The 14,846-nt window shown below is 35.8% G+C and overlaps 1 protein-coding gene across 6 annotated transcripts in view; it reads right to left on the bottom strand.

Annotated features, from left to right (window-relative positions):
• ARAP2 (ArfGAP with RhoGAP domain, ankyrin repeat and PH domain 2) overlaps nt 1–14,846 on the bottom strand; it is a 117,193-nt gene that overhangs the window by 88,370 nt on the left and 13,977 nt on the right. For all 6 annotated transcript variants that reach the window (XR_004496898.1, XM_015625046.1, XM_033513537.1 and 3 more), the window contains 5 exons: nt 14,722–14,801; nt 9,747–9,829; nt 8,616–8,972; nt 6,301–6,370; nt 427–547 (listed from right to left, as the gene is read on the bottom strand). Coding sequence is in view for 5 of the 6 variants with exons in the window: in XM_015625046.1 (XP_015480532.1) it covers nt 427–547; nt 6,301–6,370; nt 8,616–8,972; nt 9,747–9,829; nt 14,722–14,801 (711 nt within the window). In the remaining variant the exon portion in view is untranslated. The remainder of the gene's footprint in view (nt 1–426; nt 548–6,300; nt 6,371–8,615; nt 8,973–9,746; nt 9,830–14,721; nt 14,802–14,846) is intronic.

The raw sequence follows: 14,846 nt of genomic DNA, 5'->3' as shown, positions 1-14,846 counted from the left end.
ACTGCATAGGACAGAAAACCACAGATTTCCTTTGATCTCAGCATCATTTCCCAGGCATCATTCATTGTCTCTTTGTCAATTTTTTATCAAGTGGTGACTCAGAGTTGCCTGAGAGCACACAGGCTGTAAGAGCTGCTAGTGAGACTTGAGAAATGTTCAGACAAATTAATCTTCAGGAAGGATGGGGGAGGAGGCAGAAGAGTTGGGAAAGTAAGTCTTCTCATTTTGATATTTGAAAAAGCCATTGCCCAACAATTTCTGTTGTTCTTACAAAGTTTAGAGTTCTATCCAGTTTCACTTTATGAGCTTAAACCATGTGGATTCCAGAAATATCTCTCATAATCAGTTATATTTCACAAACAGAATTTATCAACAGTGATTACACGGCTCTTTGGCAATTTTTAGAAACACACATCTTCTACTTACCCTCTTTATCCACACGGAAAACGAAAGTCCTGTGGGATGTGACAACTTCAAACTTATTCTCCCCATGAAGTCTTACTGTTGCTATTGCAGAGAGCAGTATTATTCCTTTTGAGAACACTTCCTGTAATAAAAAGGCAGTCAAAATATTTAATTCTCATGAACTTTAAATTTCTCTGATGAAATACTATTTGTCGTGATGTTCAGGAAGTTCACTGCACTTAATATAACTTGAATAAGTGAACCCCTTCACTACTAACCTATCATCAACTTCACTGTTCTGGATCTATGCACATCTACTACCTTCTAAAATAGAGTAAAATCCCATGATGAGATAGACTGTGCATATCTGAGATTCAACTTCATAAATTATCTCACGGCATTAATATTGCAAAACATCACACCTTAATTTACAATTTTATGCCAAAGTAAATTACATTTACTATCTCACAGAAAAAAAAAATTAAAATATATAATTATTATACTTTTATGATATAATCAGACATGGGAGAAATACTATACTTTCTCCAGGCAGAGCATTCCAAACAGTTTTGCTGTTCCCCCCACACCTTGCCACTTCAGTGGGTAGTCAGTAAGAAAAGTAAATTCATTTATTTTATCCCTAAGTTTGAACACAAAGACGCCCATCAATGGAAAAATACAGTGTCCTGTCAGTACTAACAAGAATGCTTTAGCTTGGATCAGGTACATGTTTTTCTGCTATATGTGTGTGCTGTTTTTGGCTGGGATACAGTTAATTCCCCTCACAGTGGCCGGTCTGGGGCTGTGTTTAATGATAGAAATAGGGTTCACAACACAGGGAATGTTTCAGCTATTACTGAGCAGTGCTAACACAGAGCCAAAGCCTTTCCTGCTCCCCACCCCACCACACCCCCGAGGAGGCTGGGGGTGCACAGGAAGATGGGAGGTGATACAGCCTGGACAGCTGACCCCCGCAGATCTGAGAGATATCCATACCATGTGGCATCAGGTATGTAAAGCTGGAGGATATTCACAGTGATGCAGTTTGTCTTCTCAAGTAAACATTATGCATCCCCTGCTCTCCTGGGGATGGCCAAACACCTGCCAGCCCATGAGAAGTGCTGGATAAATTCCTAGGTCTGCTTGTGCACAGCTTTTGCTTTACTTCCTATGTGTCTCTACCTCAACCCACAAGTTCTCCTGTTTATTCTTCTGATTCTTCTCTCCATCCTGACTGGGGGATGAGTGAGTGGGTGTGGGGCATGGTTGCTGGCTGAGATTAAACCACAATAATTTGGGGTCAACAGATTTTCCCAATATGTTTAGATTTCTAACTAGGTATTAGGACAACTGAATAGAACACAAATGCAAGACAGGAAAAAGTAACTGCCACATGTACTTCTTTCAAGGACCTCACCTTTTAACATAATAAACCCAAGGGTTTGGGGTGGGGGTTGGCAGGAAGAAAAGCTGAAGCAGACGTGCACTTCAGAAATACATCTGCATTATTTCTGGATTCCTGAGTTAATGCTGTTCTTGTCTCCACTATGCTTTTATCAATTCATTTTCTGACCAAGACAACTCAGACATACTGATAAAATTTATGATTCAGACACAGTAATAGTCCAAGAGTTAGCTCCCCATAAAGAAATTGTGCTGTAATAACTTCCCTCCCAAAGTATAAATTATTATAACGGACTTCATACAAGCACTCGAGGAAGATTGTGAATGTGAAGCAGGAAGGATATACTGGATCATTTTTTTATTTACTGAGTTTAATATACTAATGTTGTTTCACTTGGAGGTACTAATACATGTCAGTGAAGGCAGTTTAGCAGATAAATAAATAGAAATATTGTAATACAGCAGAAGCAAGCATGTTACTATAGTTACACACAAGGAATAGACAGAATGACCACTGAATTTATAGAATTGCATAGCTATTTTTATTATGGCTGTATTTGTTAAAATATGTTAAAAACATATTTTTAAATGAGGTTGGATATAAAGTTAACTACTGATCCTTCAATGGTAAAATAAAATTTTTACATATACAGCTCTGTAGGTGTTCATTTATAAGTATGCTATGGTGTTTGCAGGCATCTACTGGCTGTATTTGGTACTACTGCAAGAGAATAACAGACTGCTGCAAGTTACAACTATTTTATTTCATTTGCTCAAAAAAAAAAAGCCAATTTCCTTTTAAGCTGAGCATAGTTTTGCTTTGTTATTTAAACAATCATCCATCATCCTTTTTAAAGGTTTGTTCTCCAAGGCATACATATTTTCAAATACAGTTTAAACCATAATAATTTATCAATCTATCTTTCCTGTGCAGCAGTTTTTCTTTCATGTGCAAAAATAATGCCTGTTAAAAAGCTCTTGTAGATCAAGACACAATATCTCTCTTTGAAATACTGCAGACTATAAATTAGGTGGATTATTTAAGAATATAGAAAACAAAGCCAAACAAACATAGCCAATTTATTCTGTTACTGAGTGGTGTAAACTAGTTTTAGAGCTGCTAAAAATTCTCTGACAAAACATTTTCTAGCAGGGAAAGCAAACTGTTTGGGTGGGGTTTTTTTAATATCAGCTGGTTCAACAGAAATTTTTACCGTCAAATAAAGCCCTATGTCACTCCTTGACGGTTGTGATTCAGGGATGAACTAATGGATCCTGGAAAACACCGTTTTGGACTACTCTGACAACATGTTAAGTATGACCTATTTCAAGAATGACAGTGATTCACTTGTTTTGCAGTAAATTCTTTTCTTTGTAACTTGTATCGTGACACAACAAAATACTGAAGTTTTCCACTAGAAGAGTGAAATATTTTTCCTATGTCACTAATAGATTTATCAGGGATGCCAAGCTGTTTTAAATAAAAACTTTCAACATAACCAGGAATTTTTGTCTTATTATAAAGTGCATGATAAAACACCACAGCTCTGCCAAAAGTAGGAAGAAATTTGAAACAAAACTTGTGCATATAGGGTAGCTGAAAAAAAATCTCAAATTCTACCTTCCCCTCTTCAGTTAACCACACTCTGTTGAGACAAAGCCACATGGGATGTTGATCTGATTACATCAGCTTTCTCAGGATTAGAAACACAGAAGAAATGAGAGCAACACAGATTCAAACCAAAACCTTCCCTAGGTCAGATGCTGTTCATTAAAAACTGAATCTTTTTTTCATGTATGCAGATAGAAAGTAAAGAAGAGATCTCTATCATGTAGAAGTGATGTACACAACTAAAACAAGGTTAGAGAAAGATTTATAAAATTGGTGTTTAAATCATTCAAAGCATTCATAAGGGCACTTCCAGGAATGTTTCACATATTCTCTGTGTCTTCCCTCTATAGTCCCCGGTTATTTCACTCTTCATTAGCCATGTAGTACACTTCCCCTTCTTGAGAACCTCACTTCTCTCTAGCTCCTAATTTGAATGACAAATAGAGCTATTTAATATTGGTAGTGTTTCTGGGTAAAATAAACAGTTCCATTCCACTGAGCCTAACCTCTGCTTGTAGTACAAAGAAAAATATCAAGCATGAATTGATCTCCTTCTGAGAACTACTTTTAATTGATACATGAAATCAAAAGTATAGTTTCTTTATAACATGCTTGTCTGTGTAGGAACATCCTAAACCAAACACAGATTAGAATAGACAGAACTTGCCATTAAGTTCTAAAATTAAAACAACAACATCCCCACTTATATATGTAAGTGGCCAGCCATGTAGGTAGGAAGGGGGACATGCAAGGTGCTCATACTGCATGCAGGTCTTGATAGGTCTGCAAATAATGTCAAGGTAACAACACACAAGCTACAGCAGGAAAATGCTGATATCTATCTCACATGAAATACAAACACCTGTAGGTGTGGAGACAGTGATCCAACAGAGACCCCAGCACAAAATCTCATTTTCCTGAGTGACACCACTGCTCATTCAGCACAATCCCACTGGGCACTAAGAAATACTGGTACCCAACTGTATTTTCGACCTACCTGCGAGCTAATTTAAGTTTCACCAAATCCTCATTTCCCAGAATCTGCTTCAGGCCTTGCAGTTCTCAGATACAACATTTCTTCACATATGTGACTCACCAAGTTAACAAGTCAGACGCCCAGATTTGGTCAAACAGTACACACAGAGAGCAAGCAGCATCTTCAATACCCAGAGTGACGCTTGGACTCAGATTCCAGGAAAAGCAAGGCAAAGAGGCTTAAATACAGGTGTCTGCCAAGCTGCTGATAGTCTAACCTACCACACAGACCTTTTAAATAGAGGATGCAGAGTTGGTAGCTTCCTATGCATCCTGTGACACACTAAACATTCATTTCAGCAGAAGGGAAGACTTTTGGAATCTCTTATGACAAACAGATGCATAAAAAGTGCTATTCTAGCATAACTGACCTCCAAGTAACATTTTTAGTGACTTTTAAAAAGAAGAAAAAAATAAAAATAAATTCCCAGTGCAGATACAAGACTTTAAATTCTATATTAGCATTTATTTTCCTAATTATGCTACAGACAGTGTTAAGAACATCCCATTGCTGTATTTTTTCAAGTCTTTCTTAATTATCAACCCTGCTTTTCTGCTCCTCTGAAGCCATGGGATCAATTCTTCATTTTTTGTCACTGCAATCCAAATGTTATTCTCCTTATTCTATTGTTCCCTTCACTTACAAAATTATGTCTTCTACTGAAAGTGAAGCAAAGCAAGTTAAAACAATTGTTTCAAGTTTGTAATCATTAGGCACAGTATCAATGTAAATCATTTTTGATCTTGTTCTTCGTTCCCCAGCCCCTCAGAAAATTAAGTCTCATCCTACCTCAGTTCTTACATCCCCACCCCATCATAAGGCATCTATAGGTCTCTTACCACCAATCAACATACTATTTCAGAACTTTTACCTAAAACTGTATTTTCTTCCTAATGTAATATGCATCTTCAACAGGAAATTATTTACAGCATTTAAAATAACATATGCATATGCATATGGAAGGGAACTTCAACTTCCCTTAGCATGTAGATCTTACAGTCATCTATTACTTTTAAGACTAGGAAGGTCTTCACTACTTCCAAGAGGAAAAATTAATTAGTAAACCACAGAGCAAAAAAAAAAAATAAATTTTGTAGTGCTCTGAAGGGTAATTACATGGAATTACAAGAGAATTACAAGGTTATATATATAAAACAAATATATATTTGTTGAAAACCATGATTTAAAAATGCATTTTTGTATCACATATAAGAAGTGAACTACTTTAATCAAAGCAGCTTATGACTCTGCAAATGTTTCAGCAAGATTCAATCCTCAGGTACCGAAACAAAAACAGCCATGTACTGTGCTGTTTATGAACACTCCCATTCAAACCTAACCTGGCTCCCTGACATGAGAAAATAAACAGGAAAAAGACATTTTTAATCAAAGAGTCAACGAGCATATACATTTCGGTTGGGTTTTTTTTAATGGTCTTCCATGCTACTTTTAATTTCTCTCTGACAATCTCCAGCATGCTAGGTTCCCATGACAAGACACTTTGCAAAAACCATCAAAAGAACATCTCTCAAAAGTGTTTAGTATGATCCTGTTCTGTTCTGAAGACAGCAGTGTCAGTGTCTCACTAAATTAAAAAAAAAAAATACCTAAGGATATCCCCCTGGACAGGTAATACAAGCCCTTCTAGGAAACAAAAGGATGAACAATACATGAAGACAAGGACACCCTAAAATATTTTATTACATCTCACCCTAGTACTTTATATTTGAAAATTAAGATGCATTTTCATTTGCAATTATTCAATAAATTCTTCATAGTACCTTCTGTATTACACAGATGCATTTTGTTCCAGGTCCAAATATGGCCAAAACATATCCCTTACCTTTTCATTGTTGTAATAAGAAATGCTCTCTCCATCAAATTTGACCCAGCGCTTCTGAAACACACGTTTGCTGTGAACCAAAAATTAACAAAATTAATGTACAGCTAACACTGGTTTTAAGAATGTCTCAATCACAACTTATAGAAAGGTCAAGTCTTGCTTACCTTTCTCTTCAAATGAATATTATGAACATAGAACACTACTTTAAGTGCTACAAGCTCCATTAAGATACTTTCCAAAAATGAAAGCTGAGAACATCAAATGACCATGTCACTGTCATGCTTATGACAGGGACATCTCTGTTCACAGGCTTTGGTACCTCCAGTCATCCAATGTCAACATATATCCCCAAGACTCTGTTTTCTGGCCAATGAATCAATAGAAGCACACCACATCTCCCAACAAGTACAACATGAAATTTTATTTTCAATGTGTGTTATCTACTGGACACCAATAATGAGAAATTTTTAGTGTGCCATTAACTCAAGCCCCATAAAGACCTTCTAAAAATATATTTTTACATCAACCTGAAGTAGTCCATTACACTCATTAAAAATGTTGACAGCTTGTTAGTTATCATCTATAAATGTCTCAGTTCTAAAATCTATTAAACATGTTAATTAAGCAAGAACAAGACCCCACTAATATCTTTTCCCAACATTATTTCCTTTCCTTTTAACTGAGTGCTCTGCTTTAGGATTAGTAGACTGCGATAGCTTATCAAAACTTTAATCAAATAGCAGCTCAGGCTTAATTAACTGAATTATATGACTACAATAAATCATCATTTTTCATAACCTGGAAAGGTCAATGTACCATTTATTTTGCATTAAAATGTCAATAAACTTCAAGATTATACGGGGGCGAGTGAACCTAAGCACCACACACAATGTGAGCAAACTGAATGGCCATACAATTTCTAGAGAATTCACTAAAAAAAGAGAGTCCATACTTTCATGGCATGATTTGTAGCAATTTAAGGAAACAGTATATAATTTTTTTCCCCAAGGAGCCACAAATTGCTGGGCACACACTGGAGCTTTATTAAAAGAATGGGAGGTGTAGAACAGAATGAAATCCTCTGTTGGTGGGAAGTGAAATAAAATATGACAGAGCTTCAATAGTATTAAAAAACAAATCCTTTTCTAAATTTGGTTGGGTTTTTTTAATTCTTCAGATGTTTGAGAAATGGTATTGTAAGAAAAAAGAAACAAAAATGTATCAAACACTGAACCACCCCTAGAAAAAGTCCTTGAAATACAGCTGTGGAGTGTCATTGGATCAAGGCTAATGACAGTGCAACTGTTCTACTCAGTACTAAGCACTACTAATTTTGTGGTTAACTCATTATCTTTTCCAAATAATTCTCACACTGCACTTTCTTGAAGTTTCCATAGCTTGTTCTCAACTCTACTCCTTCAAATAGAGCAAGACAAGCCAGCTGGAATCAAAAACTGTACTTTTCATCACTCTGCTAGCTAACTGGCGAAAGTGTTGTTTAAAAAAAAAAAATCCTGTAAGTAAAATAAAACAAAAGTTACAAGCAGCTGCAGCTCTCCAAGAAGTCAGTACCCCAATAATTCTGTGGGAAAAAAAAAAAAAAGAACGAAAGAAAGAAAAACAGTTTAACGATAGCTGGAGTTTAAGATCAGTTAAAATAAAACAAAAAACCTATAACAGAAATTAAGATTTGTTGTTGTCATCTGTTGCTGTCATCTAACTTCCAAATGTGACAGAGGGAATTCATTTTCTATTGTGGTCCCTTCTTTTCATTATTTGGAATATTAAGACTTGAGCTGAGATTTCTCACATCAAATTTTAGATACAAAAATAAATTTAACTAGAAGGAATTCACCCCAGGTGAATTCTAAGCTCATAGCTCAAGTAACACAGACAGAAAGCAACAGGGCCTCCAGTCACACTAATTATTAAGTTATAATCCATGATCAAATTAGTAAAGTAGTATTTCAGAATCAGAGTTTGTTCTCACTTACTTTGTGGCCCACAAAAAATGAGCAAAAATGTAGCAACTGGAAATACTGGTACAAATTCATCCTGTATTTTTCCACTATAGCTCATGAGTGGTGATCAACAATTTTAAGAAAAATATTTTTCCTGAGAGCATCTCCTAAAGAAACTTTAGGATAGGTAACATCACCAAAAACATTTAAATTCACAAAAGCTTGATGCTCTTTCAATGAAAACAATTCCCCTTCCCCTTCCACTACAAATATTAATCAGTCACTAAATACAAACTATCTCTCATGCAAACACACATTGTCATGATTACACAATAACCACTGCAAATACCATACCCTTGAGGGGATAATTTATCCAGCCATCCTGCTTTAACCTTCTTTACTGATGGTCCGTAAAAGCAAGCATATGGTGTTATCGATTCATTTCCAATCAAAGTTCTATCTCCACCAAATTGCCAAAAATTCATTTGTTCATTGGCCAAGCGATCAGAATCTCCACTTTGTATCTTAGTGCAAGATGCTGAGTGTGTTTTGGTTTTGTTTTTCTTTTTCTTTAAAGATAAAGAATGTTGCTCCACAATAGAATACACAGATTCACTTTCAGATTCTTCTGGTGTCAATGGTGGGTCTTCCTGAGACAAGAATTCATTTTTTGCAAATTCTTTTGTCTTCTCCTTCTGATTATTACAGTAACTGTAAAGACAAAGTGAATTAAAATTTATCACTACAATGCACAAATACATGAAATTAGTAATTAGAACAAATACTTGTACAATATGTTTATAACTTGTATAATCACAGTGATAACCACAGACATGCTAAACACAATCTACCTTACAACAATGACCATCCTGAATCCTACTTTCTCCATTCAACAGGAACAGTACCAAAATAACACTCCTTTGGAAGCCTGAACAGAAATTTGAAATTAAAATCTCCTTCCTCAGAAAACTAACTTTGCTGTTTTGAACACTTGTTGACTTGCAATGTCACCTCTTTTCCCTCTCCCACCCCAACAGGAGCCTGGTGTAGACTGAATTACTAAAAAGCATATTAGCTCCTACTTCATCAAACTGGCCACTGTCTCATGACAGGAGTGGTGAATGTGTTTTAGTTTTGTCTTTGTTTGGATGGGTTGCTTTTTTTCTAATTACAAACTAAATTATGAGAGCATTCAGATACAGTTAGCTATGAGACATACAAAAATAGAACTTGGTCTCCCTTATTCTGACTAGGGAAAACATGGACACTCTCCAAGTCCACAAGAGATTCTGAAAGCTGGTTTAAACAGTCTCAGAAGAGCCACAGTGCCCAGATTTGCCTCATATAGGATGGGGTAAAGCCTCTAATAGAAGAAAAGATACATAGTCATGGCTGTGCCCTCAGAGCTAGAGATCCATCTGTGACATCAGTAAATAACATTTTCTTCTTTACACTTTGACTTTCTCAGTAGTTCTTATTTAATACCATAGATTCTTGGAAGAATATTCTTCATTCTTTCCTAGATGCAATTTATTTTCACAAGCCAGGAATTCATCTCCATGAAGTTCCTAGAAAAGAAATATATTGTAACTAACATTTGTACTGAAGGAGTAAGTGATATTTAAATTACTGTAGATATAAATCACACACAAAGAGCCTAACTAGAAAAGCTGTTCTTTCCCACATTTTCAAACATGAACTTGAAAGATGATTTTTGTATTTTAAGCAATATTATTTTCAACATTTAAGCATGGCCCAAAACAAATGATACAAACAAATCAGATAAAGAAATTCAGTGTATAGAAATACTACTCCTCTGACTTTTCCCAAGGCACCACTGACACCCTGGTTTTGGCAGGGATAGAGTTAATTTTCTTCCCAGCAGCTGGTAGTATGTTTTGCATTTGAGAATGAGAATAATGTTGATAACACACTGATGTTGCTGGGTACAACTTACTCTAAGTCAAGGACTTTTTAGTTTCCCATGCTCTGCCGGCGAGCACATTCACAGGAGGGTGCATGGCCAGGACAGCTGACCCAAACTGGCCAAAGGGATGTTCAATACCACAGAGCATCATTCTCTCTCCTTTCCACTACAGTTACTATCAGTATTAGTATTATTATTGTATTTTGCTTTGTTGCAATTATTAAACTGGTCTTATTCCACCACCTAAGATGTTACTTGTTTTCCAGTTCTCCTCACTGCAGTGGGAGTGAGCAAGCAGCTGTGTTCTAGTTACCAGCTGGGGCTAAACCACAATAACTGAACAGTTTTTAAGCTCAAAAGCCACACGTTACATGCAGTTAAAGTACCATTTATGATTTGTGACTGCTAGCCTCTCTTTCATAACAGTATTTCTTGGAATAAATGTACAGCCTTCATAGAACACTAAACATAAAATAATGGCAAATTCAAAATCCTGAAGCAACACTGAACTCAGCCATACTGAATGCATCTTATTGTTTTGGGGTTTTTTTTTTGCCAAGATCTTCTTCTTAAAAGGCTCGTCTATTAACTTTTGCTTAGAAATCTTTATCATAAACTGCTCACAGTGCACAAAATGTCAAGGTTAACACTGCTCATGAACATTACATTTCACACTTCCTAAACACAATCTAACAATCACATTGCACTATTAAGCTTTTCAACATGTCTTCTTTCTTCCTTCAAAAAAAAACAAGAAAAAAACTAAAATTAACATCTTCATGCTTTCTGATAGAAGTGTTTTAATTAACTCATTTAAGCTTTTATGTGTATGTAATGAAGCTGAACAATGGCAGAAACAAAGTGGATAGGCTTTTATAACATTGCCATTTGTTTCCTGAGTAGCAGCATCTTGTACTTGAGGACCATACCTTGGCAACACGAAAAGGCAGGACTAAAAAAAGGACATAGTTCAAAGCAGAGGAAGTGTGCAGCAAAAATGTAGAAATCACACAGTCTGATGCTAGGATAAACCTAGGTGAACTGTTTGTCTTCCTCTGCCAACCAGACCTATTCTAAAAATAAAAACCCACCAAAATATATCCTCCCCCCACATCACAGTACTATGCTGTAGAATAGTAACACCAACACAAACTCCCCCACACATCAATAATACCAATCAACCAAACCCTACAAAAGCAAAAAGCATCAGTATACCTTGTAATCAAATTAAATAGAAAATTCCAAAAGAATCTATTCGTTGCTTATCAAATATTTGCTTTCCCTCAGATCTCCCCAATGAAGGGGAAATATCCACACTTCTGCACTATAGTCTAAGATGGTGCATGGAACATCTTCACAGTAAAAATAATCAGTATCCTTTATCTTCATTTGTTTATAAGCAAACAATTGCAAACCATATCCCCTGAAGCTACATGGTAGGACCTCTTCCTGACTGTCATGACCCACTACAGTAACAGCCTGATGTCCTGCTTGTGCTCACTTCATAATCTTCAGTACCTGAGCAAGTGAATTCAGCGAAGCAGGTGACTTGCAAGCAACAACTAAAAAAAGCATTTCTCTTGTCAGTAGAATTTAAAATGTAAAAGTTGACAAATGAAGACAGGTTGTGGGTAAAGGAAGTTCTATTTGCTACCAAAAGCCTATTTCAAATAAATTAAAACCCCAAGCATTGTCCTCTTTACAGGAATACCTTACAAGATGCTCAGGCTCAATGTAAGACAAAATCCCCACCTCCTGCAAGTCTCTGAGTTATTATACAAAGACAGCAGCATTTTCTCATGTAGACACATTTACAGAGGGAAGCATTTCTTCTACATAGATAGTGCTCTTATGCATAGGAAGCACCTATTTTTAAGGAAGAAATATGGCTTCTGGATCCCAGACGGAAGGAATTCCAGATGGAATTGCCTACTCTCAGGCCTGTATAAAAACCCTCTACTTTTAATCAGAAAGTAATTCAGATACATTTCTGGTTTTAGCTTTTTCTAACAGGTAGTCTTTCTGATTTCAACAGCAAGACAGGAAGCCTGAACACTAAAAGACTGCACGAAGGTATCAGGACTGAGCTTACATTAAATGAAGATTCAAAGCCATTGAGGAGAGGCATCTTCCTTGGGAGATACCACCTAAGTCTATTAAAGGTAATGTCACACAGTTGTCAGGTTGATTCTTGAATCATGGTCTGGCAACACAACTTTGCAATAGGTCCATGAAGATAAATTCCTCCTTTGAAAATACTAAGGCTTCTCATGTTCAAGTGGTAAAGCTTGCCATGTGGCCAGCCTTCCACATCATCCCAATGCTCAGGAGCTCACACCATTTACCAAGCTCAGATTGCATGTTTAATTTAGTCTGTCTACAGCAAGAAATAAAGCTGGTACTTCACTTGTGAGGCCTAAACTTATTAGAATTCAGTCTTCCTCTGAAAGATTTCTAATATACTTGACTCTTTTAGTTAGATACAACAATAAAACATTTGGAAAACACTTGGATTTTTGCATTACTTTTAAATCAGTATTAAAAAAAACCAAGTTCCTTCTTCAGGTTGCCCTTCAGGTTTCTATTTGAATTTATCTTTCTTCCTGACCCAAATCAAAGGCATATTTTCTTTATAACCTTCATTCCCCTTCCAGTCTGTAGTGACTCATTACCTATTTCTACAGGCACTCCCTTCATAAAAGCCTACAGAAGCCTTTTCTTTACACCGATGAAACAAAAAGAAGGGTGATGGCTAACATACAAGCCCTTAGAAAAAATCTTAGTAAGTATAACAACTTGACACCTCTTATTCTATATGGAGAATACTATACACTATACTCTCATGACTTAACATGAAGCAGCAGTAACAACCTCTAAAATCTCAAATACTTCACTGTGTTATCTAAATAGTCTTATTTCTTCCTAGGATATTTGTGCTGAAAAAAATCTGAAGGTGAAATGTATCTCAAGATGTTTGTTCTGTAGTTCTTCTTTATGACCTTTGTCCAAAATCAAGTGCTAACGGAACTAAAGTCAGCTATGAAGTTTCCAATAGGCATGTAATAAACATAAGAAACTGTTCACATATATGAAAGTGATATTAAAATCCAAATCTTCAGATCTGGTAAAGGATGTTAAAATATACTGCATTAACCACGATTCTACAACCAGCAAAATAGCAATTTAGTTTCAAGAAGCTGATTCAGTTTAACAGCATGGTATTTTTGTACTTTGTGCCTTTGTAAGATAAGAAAGAGTGCTGACAACCTTACTGGGTATGCTTTTTCATAAACAACCATTTCAATGAAATGCACAGAATAATGCTAAGAAGTGACAAGAGGGCTAGGAAACGTTTTTTAGAAAATCAGCTTAAACCATTGAAGTAATTACAAAGAAGTTAAATTTTGAATTTTTAAAGACATTGGCACAGACAACAATAACTAGCACAGACAAGACACTGCATTCAAGGAAAGAAAGCTAACACTCAAAAGTCAGCTTTGCATGCACATAGTAAGAACAAGAAGGAAAGATAAGGTAGGATTTTATGTGTACTGTGTGAAAAAGTCAACGACAAAAAAAAGGCATAGTATACTTCCAAAAGAAAGTATTTATCAAAAAGAGATTACTTTTATTCCTATAAATCTACTCTCATTAGAAGATGGAATTTGAACCATTTACTCTTATCGATCAATTCTTAAGAAATTAGAATGGGAGAAAGAAAAACCCTAGACATACATTTGAGTAGTTTTTAATTTAGTCAATAGTTTACAATAGTTTAAAAAAGAAACTTTAGATTGAAGACCAGGAGAAGATTTTTCTGTTATCTTTAATTCTGTGGCTTGAGACTGGCTGGAAAAAGTGTAAATAATCACAGAACCAACAATTTCTGGTCTACTTCCTGCTGAGAGAGAAGCAGGAGCTGTAAATCCATGGCATTTGGAAGATGCCTCACTGAGCTAATTTACCTCCCATATCTCCTTCCACGTGATTCAGATGTCTGTCCACATGTCATCTGTGGCATTTACATCATCAACTACTAACCCCAACAAAAATGTTCACTTCAAAGAATCCTAAAAGAAAAGTGACTTTCTGGGTACACAGCAAGTTTAGGAGATGCATGAAAAATATCATGCAAGAACTAAGAAGTCCTGAGAGCTTTCACATACAGGAACTGAAAAAGGGCAAGGCCAAATGTGATGATCATATCACCTAACCTAATGTGCAAGCTGTTTTCACAGGATATGCAAAAGTCTGTGTAAAGATGCCCAGAATTGATCTGCAATTCTCAGATGAGAAAAAAAAACACTCTTACCCTTCTTAGTAAATTCTAAGTTTCAAATTTCAACAGCTTAACCTCAATTATGCACAAAAGTCATTAGTCCTCACAAACCCTTTGCATATACCTAAAAAGACAGAAAAAGTATTGGCATCTAAAAAGGCACAAAATAAAAAAAGAATTAAAGCCAGTATGAAATACCTAACATGAAGATTAAAGTGAAGACAGACTATATATATTCAGGCTTCTCAACTTACTTTAGTATCTCTAGCGTTGTCACAAATAAAAGTTTCCCCATATGGAGAGATAATGGGTGGCTTTTCTTCCATGAAAGTATCTTAAAGTAAATAAATAAATAGATAAATAAATAAATAAAAACAGT

This window comes from Parus major, chromosome 4 (assembly GCF_001522545.3).
Source record: "Parus major isolate Abel chromosome 4, Parus_major1.1, whole genome shotgun sequence".
Classification (NCBI taxonomy): Eukaryota; Metazoa; Chordata; class Aves; order Passeriformes; family Paridae; genus Parus; species Parus major.
The sequence above is the reverse complement of the archived record's forward strand: the minus strand, read 5'-3'. Positions and strand labels throughout refer to the sequence as shown.